General features: G+C 38.7%; 2 protein-coding genes across 6 annotated transcripts; one reads left to right on the top strand and one right to left on the bottom strand.

The window, feature by feature from the left end:
• The first annotated feature begins 266 nt into the window (after positions 1-266).
• LOC117254714 (trace amine-associated receptor 13c-like) lies at positions 267-1262 on the top strand. The gene has a single exon (XM_033623106.2). It carries the CDS (start codon positions 267-269, stop codon positions 1260-1262), a length of 996 nt encoding a protein of 331 aa, XP_033478997.2.
• Positions 1263-2583: 1321 nt separating this feature from the next.
• Positions 2584-9229, bottom strand: nsmce1 (NSE1 component of SMC5/6 complex). 5 transcript variants are annotated; one of them, XM_033623378.2, is made up of 8 exons: positions 9157-9229; positions 8380-8511; positions 7402-7523; positions 6893-6970; positions 6204-6350; positions 4716-4832; positions 3151-3277; positions 2584-2727 (listed from the first exon to the last, which is right to left on the bottom strand). In XM_033623378.2, exons 2-8 carry the CDS (start codon positions 8495-8497, stop codon positions 2693-2695), a joined length of 744 nt encoding a protein of 247 aa, XP_033479269.1. In that variant the 5' UTR covers positions 8498-8511; positions 9157-9229; the 3' UTR covers positions 2584-2692. The 5 variants fall into 5 exon arrangements, with proteins under 5 accessions (XP_033479269.1, XP_033479270.1, XP_078022099.1 ...); XM_033623379.2 differs by having other exon boundaries at positions 9174-9218; XM_078165973.1 differs by having other exon boundaries at positions 8995-9214.
• Positions 9230-11112: the final 1883 nt, after the last annotated feature.

The following is an 11112-nucleotide window of genomic DNA, read 5'->3' as shown; positions in this document are numbered from 1 at the left end:
TCATGTAACTGTGGAAAAAAAAGGAAGATGGAATGATGCAATAACCAAGGGAGAGATGAGGAAGAGGAAGAGGGATGAGGAGAAATAACAGATACAACAAATAGACTGACAAAAGCAGCCTATAAGCCTATAGCAGACAGTGATGAGGAGGATGACTGGGGAGTTGAGGAGTGCCGTAAGAGATAAGTGAGCTGCACTATGTCTTGTACGATCAGAGAGCTGCTTGAGCTCAGCAGGTTCAGGTCGTCACCTCTCCACAGTGCTGGATGATGGACAGCCTGGAGGGAGAGGAGCTCTGTTACCCTCTGCTCCTGAACGTGTCCTGCAGGGGTTTAATGCGTCCTCGCTTTGAGGCCATCCTCCTCTACACGCTTTTCTCCTCCATCACTGTGCTCACTGTAGCTCTCAACCTTATGGTTATTATCTCCATCTCACACTTCAGACAGCTTCACACCCCCACCAACCTGCTCCTGCTCTCCCTGGCTGTCTCAGACCTCCTCGTTGGGGTTGTGGTGATGCCGGTGGAAACCGTGCGATTCATAGAAACCTGCTGGTTGTTGGGCGATGTCATGTGTGCTCTGTCTTACATCATAGGCTTCACTCTCACCTCAGCGTCTGTGGGGAACATGGTGCTCATATCGATCGATCGCTTTGTAGCTATTTGTTATCCTCTGCAGTACCCAAACAAAATCACTCGCAGCAGAATTGAGGTGTCTGTGTGCCTGTGCTGGGCCTGCTCATTTCTCTACAATGGCTTGATTTTAAAGGACCATCTCAGGCAGCCTGACAGATACAACTCCTGCTATGGGGAGTGTATGGTGGTCATTAACTATATCTCCGGAACTGTCGACCTTGTGTTCACATTCATCGGCCCCTGCTCAATCATCCTCATTCTGTACATAAGAGTGTTTATTGTGGCAGTGTCTCAGGCTCGTGCCATGCAGTCTCACATTACAGCTGCTGCAGCCAGAAAAGTTCCAGTCACTGCAAAGAAGTCAGAGAGAAAAGCAGCCAGGACTCTGGGTATTGTCATACTGGTGTTTCTGATGAGTTTCTGTCCATATTACTATCCCTCCCTCGCAGGACAGGACATCTCAAATGATGCTTCATCTTGGGCCATTGTGTCCTGGCTGTTGTTTTTTAATTCTTGTTTGAACCCAATCATATATGCTTTTTTCTATCCATGGTTTAGAAAAGCTATCAGGTTCATTGTCACCCTGAAGATACTTGAGCAGGGCTCCTCTCAGGCTAATATACTGTAGAGTCACAACACCCTTTTCTCATGACCTGTATCACCTGGCATGTTGCAAAAATTAAACTGCTGTTGATGTGTGACAGTAGAGTATGTAAACAACACAAATGCAGCATAATCAATTTTTAAAGTCATTATTTATCAAGTAATAATGCCTAACAATTGATCTTTTCAGGCTCCTAAGTGTGACAATTTTCTGCTTTTCTTTCTTACATTATAGCACTGAATATATCTGGGTTTTAGACAGTTTGTCAAATGAGAAAGGGGATTTGAATTTATTGCCGTGGCTTTAGGAAATGAGCAATGTAAGTAAGGGGCATGTTTTGCTATTTTCTGATATTTTATAGACCAAACTATGATTTCATTAAACCAGAAAGTAATCAGAAGACTATTTTACAATTAAAATAGTTGTTAGTTGCAGACCTGGTATAGTTGTACTAGACATGTTTAAATTTTACATAAAGCCATTAGATAAAATCTATCTATCTAATACAGCATGTTGTATACCTTTCAATATGAGCCTATGTGGACCTTAACAGACTGAACGTGATGGGCTCCCAACAGGTGAACTTTCCTTAGGTGGCTTCAGTTTGGCTTATGCTTCAGTCACAGCATTGTTATGGCACAAGTGACAAACATTGTAACCAGAAGATAATACAAGACATAATTTGGGATTCAGCAACAGAGACTAAAACTGTTATTATTATCAAGGTGGTTGGATTTTACAGACATAAAGCATGACTCTATCTCTGACTGTACACAGTTATCTATTTCAGACTGTTTCAAGAACTTAGGGGAAAGAAAATGTGAAAGTATATTCAGTTGGGTGTAAATGTTTTTCATCATTGTCATAGCAACTTCATTTAGACAGGATTATCAAGGTAATGTGTGAATTATACATGTCAGGATTCAGCAGCAATGCAAAACTTGTGTAAATACTACATCTACTTAATGAGAATAAATGTTTAACAGCAGGCCTCATGATATTTGTGTCTCCCCTGGTTTGGTAAAACCTTTAATGCTGTTGTAATTATAAGGTCTGATTTCTGTCAGATCAAGAACCTGGTTTGAGAGAGAATTAAAATGGATGATAAAAAAAAAGTGTCTTTACGTAACATTTGAGAAGCTTTATTATGTTCTTAATAATTGAGCTTAAAGCAGCACATAGGAGTGAACAATGTGGAAGGAAAATGACTGCAATGAACAAACAAATGATGGAAACAAACAGATGCAGATATATTGTGTACAAAATTAGCACAAAATAAGAATGCATTGGGGTTTCTTTCTGATGGGGACTGTGTTTAAATAAACATTTAAACAAACAAATAACATTTATTTTTGTAAAAATAACTTTAATTTTTATATTAACAGTCTGGTGTAGTACAAAATCATGTTGAAAAAAATTTAACAAACAAACAAGAAAAATTGATGCTGAAGTCCTCATCTTCTGGACTGAGAACGGGGCCGTCTGACTTCTGTAATGAACAGTAAAAATATTTGAAACATATAAGCAGAGAGTATTTTCTTGTTCTAGTCACTTGACAGTCATACATCTGTTCATTTTTATTCTATTTATTAACACATAAAGTAAGACTAATATACTATGTGGTTTTAAAAGGTCAAATAAAATAAAATAAAGAGACAAGAGGCCAGAATATTTTGAAGTTCTTTTTCATGCAGTCATCTAATATTAATAATTTAGACAATAAAAACAGTTGAACAGCATGTTGTACCACACAATTGCAAATGTATGATTATTTTCCAAAAATCAAAATAGAACAAAATCTGATTTTTGAAAAGAAAAAACATTGTGGGAATGGATCTGGAGGGAGCCACTTTCTTTAAAGTATATGTAGGAAATGCATGTAGGACAGTTTTTATTAATAAACAATAAATACCAGGGATTTCATGTGGCCAAAAGTCATCACAAGCTGGACACCGCGGCTCTGCTTTTCCTTTAAAGTATCTGGCCACACATGGGTTGTGTATCTTAATGCCACATAAAGAATTCTCACAAATTTGACACTGAAAAAACAAGAACAAAAACAAAACAAAAAAAAAATCAGATCAGATCACATTAATATGTGAGAAAACTCATTTTGTAAAGATCAGGTTTGTTACACATTAGCTGAACTAACGCAAAAATGATGACTGTAATGTCAACGCAAGGTGAAAAACAATTCAGCCTGACACAGGAAGTAAAAACTGAACAAATCTGAAAATGACAGAGAAATAAAAAGCACCAAGACACATCACCAATATTAATCTCACTGTGTCCTGTATCTGTAGTGCAGATACTACTCAAATCACATTAATAAAAAAAAGGGAATTCTTGGTCATTCATATTTATGTAGTTACTCAAGAGCATGTCTGTGTGACTTCTGAGGTGATTTGCTTCTTACACTGTAATCATAATTGTGTTTGTTCCTCAGATTGACAGCTTTAAATGGTACAATTATGTGATTTATTTGATTAAAGCACCTGATATCAGGCTTTTAGAGTCATATTTAAACAAATTAAGAGATATATGTTATGCCACTGCTTTTAAATGACAAAATTGCTAATTTAGAATAATATTTTGTAACAACTGTGAATATAATCATGTAATTAAAGAAGGCTGCTTTCAAATAAAAAATAGTTGTCACCAGTATGGAATAGCATTTCTACCTGAAAGGGGTAGTTTGGGTTAGTTCGAGTGCACTGACCGCCATTTACTGTATGTAATACACTAAATGTAGGTAAGTATCTCATTCAGCCCCGCTTCAAAAAACCCAAACTATCCCTCTTGCATCATGGCTTTAATGGAATGAGTACTGAAAGCAGTACTGGGAGTTTCTAAATGACAGACCTATCCATCCATTTCCATCCGCTTAACCAGGGCCGGGTCACAGGAGCAGCAGGCTGAGCAAAGCCCTCTCCCCAGCAAAGCTTTCCAGGTCCTCCTGGGGGATCCAAAGGTGTTCCCAGGCCAGATGAGATATGTAATCCCTCCAGCGTGTCCTGGGTCTACCCTGGGGCCTCTCACTAGTGGGACGTGCCCAGAACACCTCTAATGGGAGGCGCCCAGGAAGCATCCTGATCAGATGACTGAACCACCTCAACTGACCCCTTTTGATGTGAAGGAACAGCCGCTCTACTCCGAGCTCCTTACCCTATCTCTAGGGCTGAGCCCAGCCAACCCACGGAGGAAACTAATTTCAGCCACTTATATTCGCAATCTCATTCTTTCGGTCACAACCCAGAACTCATGACCATATGAGAGGGTTGGGACATAGATAGACCAGTGAATCGAAAGCTTCGCCTTCCAGCTCAGTCCGGTGCAGTGCTCGCATCACTGCAGACGCCACACCTAACTGCCAATCCATCTCAAGCTCCAGTCCAAACAAATTCTAATCAATTACATTCAGGTATTTTTCAGAGCTGATGCATTTATACATAGAAGAGAAACAGAAGAAAAATTTACCTGGAAAGCGAAGTTGTGACAGATGTGGCACACTTTGACCTGGTCCTGATACATTGCACGCATGTATGGCTCCATCTCTATGATACATCTGGTGGACAAAGTGTATTCACCCCGTTTCTGCATCAATGAGGAGAAATCAGTTACACACCAATAAAGCAACAAAGAGGGAGCAACAAGTGCTTTAAAAACTACAAAAAAGAGACTTCAAAGGAGATGAAAATGGACACAGAGAAAGGAGCAGGTTGTGTTTACTGTGGTGGAATTTAACTAAGTACATTTGCTCAAGCACTGTGCTTCATTACAACATTGAGGTATTTAACTTTATATGCTACTTTGTATTTCTACTTCACTACATTTCAGAGGTAAATATTGTACTTTTTACTCCACTACATTTGTCTGACAGCTTTAGTTACCTTTCAGATTACAACTTTTCAACACCTTCCTGTCCTGTGAAAACCATGCATCTCCAGATGTGTTGATGTATTTGTGATAAACTGATATGTTGAGAAATGTCTCTTACTTCTAAGCTAAATAAACTCTTTAAAATTACTAAAAAAAGCATCAGCTGGAAAATGTAATATTATTGCACAATGCTAAAAACAGGGCTGTCATCTGACACCATGAGACATTGACTTTTTAGAGATATGTGGTTCTCACAGGACAGCCTCACTGCAACCATTTAATGATCTTACAGAACATGATGCATTCATGTAGATTAAACTACCCAACAATATATAAAGGAGTTAAAATTAGCACAACAGTAATTGTCATCAAATATGACAGGAAACATTTTACTACAAAATGACTACTTTTACATTGAGTACTTCAAGTACATTTTGTTAATAACACTTCTATATTTACTTTTACTTAAGTACTACACTGAATGCAGGACTTTCAGCTGTAGTGGATTATTTTTACAGTGTGGTATTATTAATACTTTACTGCAGTGAAGGATCTGAATACTTCCTCCACTACTGCCTTTTTGTCAAGTACATGGGACAAACACTGCAGCTCATTGTACTGACATTACAGTCAATCTCTCGTCACCCCCTTAACTGAGAAGCGACGCTTGGTGGTAAATTTATTTTCAACCGAACTTCCATTGTGTGGATCTATTTCTGCAATGTGTCACCTCATACTTGCAGACTGTCTTTGCAGTAACTGTGAAATTCTCCTCTGTGGAGCCAGACAAGTGCCACTGATAATCCAGCCAAGCCACAAGCCAGATAGCACAAGCCTAACCTCAACGATGGTGGACTATGAGGATCAATCACAGAGCTGAGATACAATTGTTGGTGGTCATTGGTTCCACCAAAGAGCGTGCAGTCGATGCACAACCAAACATTGGTCAATCAATTTATATGTTGTAGTCATGATAGTTTGTGGCAGGTAGGTTTATTTCAGCAGTCTGGCCTCATCTACACATTCATCCTGTGACTTTGTCCTCGCTAAATTTGATTTGACATCCTGGTGGAGACACTGTTTTACCTCATTGAGCCATTTGTCATGCACGAGTCGGGTCAACAGGTGCTCTGTCTCGCTCTTCTTCAGCTTTCTGGTGGTCAGGGTGTCGGCACTGTTCAGAATATCAGTAGAGGAGGCCTTGCCATCTTCAGAGCCCACGATCAGGTCCATCTGAAGCAGAATTGCATGGCTTAGTCATCACACAATGACAAAGGCACAGCCAAAGCATCTGGACATTTTCCCCTGTGCTAACATTGGATATTGAAAACTGAATAACAGGAATGAATAAAGTGATTTGGTTGTACAAACAAAAGATTCACCGAACAAACTGTTACTCGGCTCTGTCTGCTCGCTACTTTTCCTTATTTCAGTGGAGTTATACTTTGGGTGGTGGAAGATTGATTTTGTTTAATTTAACTGTTCAATGGTGAGGTGATATAAGACATATACTACTACAGAGGTCATCTTTAGTACAAGACTGTTGTATTGGTTTCCATTACAATGAACATGGGTATGTATTTTTTCAGGTCTAACAGTGCAAACAGCAGTATAGTGCAAGAAGTAAGTTTAACAATCAGCTGATTTTTCAGGTTTCATTTACATTATAGCCCCACCTTTTAAAATACAGGTAGCAACTGTGCTGAAGGCAGCTTTGGATGAAACTGTATGGAAAAATATTGATATGCAAGATTTTCTTGGTGAATTTAACTCACAGTTTTCCTGAACAGCTCCAACTCATTGTCAGCATAATCTGACGACATCCTGGTGACATCAGTCTCAGCCATGTTCACCTGCACAGGATTAAAGTAAAACAGGGATTAACAATGCCTCCTAGTGGTTAAACATACTTTTAATGCAGACAGCTTTCTTCGGACATTACAGGTGTATAAATCTTTTCATTAATTTCCAAGTATTATCAAATTTCATACATCTTTCACACCCTACTGAGCAACTACTCAAACTGATTAACTATTTTGAGTCAGTGGACCTTAACCCTGATTAAGTGAGCAACCATTATTGATGAATGATCACAACATAATGTGGTTGTCAAACAGATCCAAGAGCCAAATTACAGCAGCTCCTTGTCAAAAAATGGTGATCTTAAAAGTGACAGACTTTGAAATTTGTTTTTAGATCTAATAATCTTAATTACTTTATCAGTCATTTAACTGGTCAAATACTGTAGCAACATCTGAAACACCATTATAAGTTTCCCACTAACCAAGGCGTAATACTGGTGACCGCTGTCTTCAGACATCCCTTTTCTAATCTGCATGAACATGGGCTGCAGCTTTGAGTTGATGGTATCGATGAAATCATCCAGTTTGTCAGGGATGTGCTGTGCTGTAAAAGACAAAGAAAGTTTGCCCCAAGTTTGCTGATATCAAGAAGACTTAAGTGCAACTCTAACAAGCGCTTGAGCAACACTTCCACAGTGACTTGGCGATAATGAAGCCTGTTGGGCTTTTGCTGTGCTGCTCGTAGTGTGAACAGGATATGTCTCATATGATCACTGTTGCTGTTTCCTCAAAGAATGTTGTGACACAGTTCAATAATGGAGGGACTGTCACAGTTTACCTGTCCTGCTAAAAACCAGTAAACCCAACAACTTGGCAAATCCTAGCAAATTTTGGCTCCATGTATAAATATAGGACAGAAACATTACTTCTGTTTGAGAATTTGCCCAAATTCACTGCCTGTGATTTTTATTTCCTATGCTTTTCAACTAATGGTTTAAAGTCCTGTATTATGAAAATTTTAATTTCTGTCTAACTGAACATTTCAAAAATCAATTATGAGGCTAATTATTTGCCCAAAAACTTACATATCCTCAATAATAAGTGTTTATTAAGTTTACATACTGTTATACTGATTTTGTGCTGCACAACACGAACCTGCCGAAAACCAGTTTTTATCTGAGGTAGGCCAGTTTTACCTGTAACACGCCCAATCTTCCTTTTAATTTATTAAATGTAATATGAATGAGACATGAAAAATGTCCATGTAAAAGACAATGGATACACTGAGCTGAACTTCAAACTTGAAAATGATCAAAATATAGACAAAGGACTTTTGTTTAGAGGCATAATTCGTTTCTTGTCATCCAAGGATCTGCTATAAATCCCATGTCCTGATACAGAGGTGAACTCCTGACTTATTCTGGGTCAGTAACAGGTTTTACAGATATAAAGTGACTCACTGTTGTGGGTTTCACAACAATATTGATAGAGTGCCTTTGCCCCTTGTTCATCAACAATGCCACTGGCCATCATGGTCTGTAGGAACCGTCGATGGCTGTCTCCCATCTGTCGTGACATGTCTCTGGACTGATCTAGACACACACAACAGGTATAAAGTCTTGAAATATATTGGAATATATTGGAGAAATGGTTATGAAAGTACTTTTAAACCCAACAATCACATGGTTATCCAATAGAAGAGACAACGAGCATCTCCATCAAGGAGTCACCATTTTACTGATAGATATAAAAACAAAAACTAATCCAATGGGTCACAGGTTTCAGTTAGCTTAAGGCATCAATTATAACAGAAAATGATTAACCATAGTCATAATTATTACAATTAAGACAATGAACAGAAAAGTACTGTACTTAAAAGTACTGAGTTGCAAACCTGCGATGGTTTGTAACTTCGTATCAGCTTGATATATCTTATAACACTTCCTAAGACTGTAAACAGCAATAAGTATTTTTTTCAGCAATTAGCTGTATTGGTACGTCACCCTAGCTTGCTAACGTTCATACAAAAGCTACATGTAAGTGTTTCAACATCCTGAAGTTAAGCTAACCGTTACCGTTAACCGTTGAGTGTTTGCTAACCTGTTGTGCCGATGCGGAGATTTTGTCGGTTAACGGTTGACAAGGGTTGTTAGCGGGTTAGCCTTACAGCAGCTCAAATATTGAATATTTAGCAGGAATAAACTTTTAAAGTCAGAATAAGTCGTGAACAAGTTTACCGGCTAGTTTCCCTTACGCAAAGCGCGCCTCCTGTGTTGTGTCTCCTGCGTCTTCTTCTTCTTCTTCTTCGCCTTCTTGCAGATTTCCGGTAATTTGCATGTGTGGTGCATTACCGCCACCTGCAGCTCCGGAGAGTAAGTGTAATTTCACCCATGCTTATATTCATGCCAATGTAAACTCCACATCCTGATAATTATCATATTTGCTGCTTCAGTCACAGCGCTCCAACCTACTCTGGAAAATGGCAGTTTTATTTATACAGGACTCAAATCAAAGTGCTTTACATTAATAGACAACATATAGATGAAAATACGAAAACATAATTTGCATAAAAATACTTAAGAATGCATAAACTGAAAATGGGCAATTATTTCTTTTCATGATGTTCCTTATGAAATATGCTATTTTCAATCCGTTAATAGAAGCAACAAAGGATGAATAGATGTAGATGAGGAGTGTTGTCAATCTTAATGTCTCTGACACAGGTTACAGTGAATTTGCCCAGTCACAGCTCCAAGTAATTAGTAATCAGGACAAATACAGTATCTGATAGACATACAGAAATGCTGTGATCTGTGACACACACCAGGTCCATTTTAAAATACTACAACTAGCCTAGAACAGCAATGTTTAGCCCCCAGTTGTTTGTTTGGTCAGGTCAACAGTCCAGGCTTTGTGGCTGCTATTATATTTGCCTAATTTTCCATACACAATAAAACCAGCTGAGTGTGAGCATTTTCCCAGCAGCCCTGTGTGCCTCTGCAGCTCCTGTCACCTGACACAGCTGTGTGTATTCAGTAGATTTAACACAGCAGAGACTCACAGTAGATAATAAAATGCTGATGAAGACAACTATAATACCACTGTAATGATTGCTTTTCAATGTTCAAAGAAATATATTCCCCAATATTACTTTTTGGTATCACCTTCCATCAGGCATAATAACAATATAACCGGACATTAAGGCCTTTTATGACACCCTAACAAATTATAGCCTATGTAGATGTCACCATGGGACACATTGCTGCTATTATGCAGCAGGAATATTTTGTCGCATACAATGAGAAACAAGGATAGTTCAGATTGTTAAGGGGGGCTGTATGGGGTACTTATGCATAGACAGTATATTCCAAGCATTGGATGTCAGTCGGTATGCCTCCAGTTTAAAGAAACAGGCTTGAGTTTGACATGGAAGCTGAGCAATCTACTGCTGTGGAAGGGTCAGTATCAGATTATTTGTATGCTATATTGGGAGTATTTTCACTGCTTTACATCAATGTTAGACAGTGATTTACAACACAAAAATAAAGCGTTTATAGCGCTCTTTTCAAAGCCAGACTCAATTGAGAAAAACAGCAATTTAACACTGCTTAACACTGGAGCTGCTGGCCTACTGCTGCCTCACTCAGTTATCTTTTTGTGTGTGTTACAATGTGACTTTGGCATTTTTAAGGGTTAGTTTGGATTTACAAAAGTCACACAGTAACACAAACCGACAAGGAGTAGACCAGCAGCTTCTGTTTTCATCAAGCTAAAATGACTATTTCTGTCAGTGGAGTCTGGTGGCTTTGACAAGAGCATAGATGGGGAACTGAAGCTGTTACGCTTAAAGTGATATGTGGCACGTGGCTAAAATACGTGTTGCTGCTGACCCCTATCCACAGCAGTACATTGCTTAGCTTCCAAGTCAGACTCCAGCTTGCTTCTCCAAACTGGAAGCGTGCTGACTGACATCTACTTTATGTAATACACTAATGACAAGTGATAATACTGTGCTATAGTTAAGTGTAAGTATTCATAGTATCTTGCTTGTTATGAGATAAACAAGGAAGTGGGAGGACTGAGTGAGCATGTATGGAATATTTATACTGCTGAACTCAATGAAGACAATGCATCCAGTGTTAGACCCGTTTGTATTTTGATCCTAGTCAATGGTTCAGTGGTGCCTAACATGA

Source organism: Epinephelus lanceolatus, chromosome 3 (genome assembly GCF_041903045.1).
Source record: "Epinephelus lanceolatus isolate andai-2023 chromosome 3, ASM4190304v1, whole genome shotgun sequence".
Taxonomy (NCBI): Eukaryota; Metazoa; Chordata; class Actinopteri; order Perciformes; family Serranidae; genus Epinephelus; species Epinephelus lanceolatus.
Note: the sequence above shows the minus strand (reverse complement) of the source record. Positions and strands in the feature narration are given on the sequence as shown.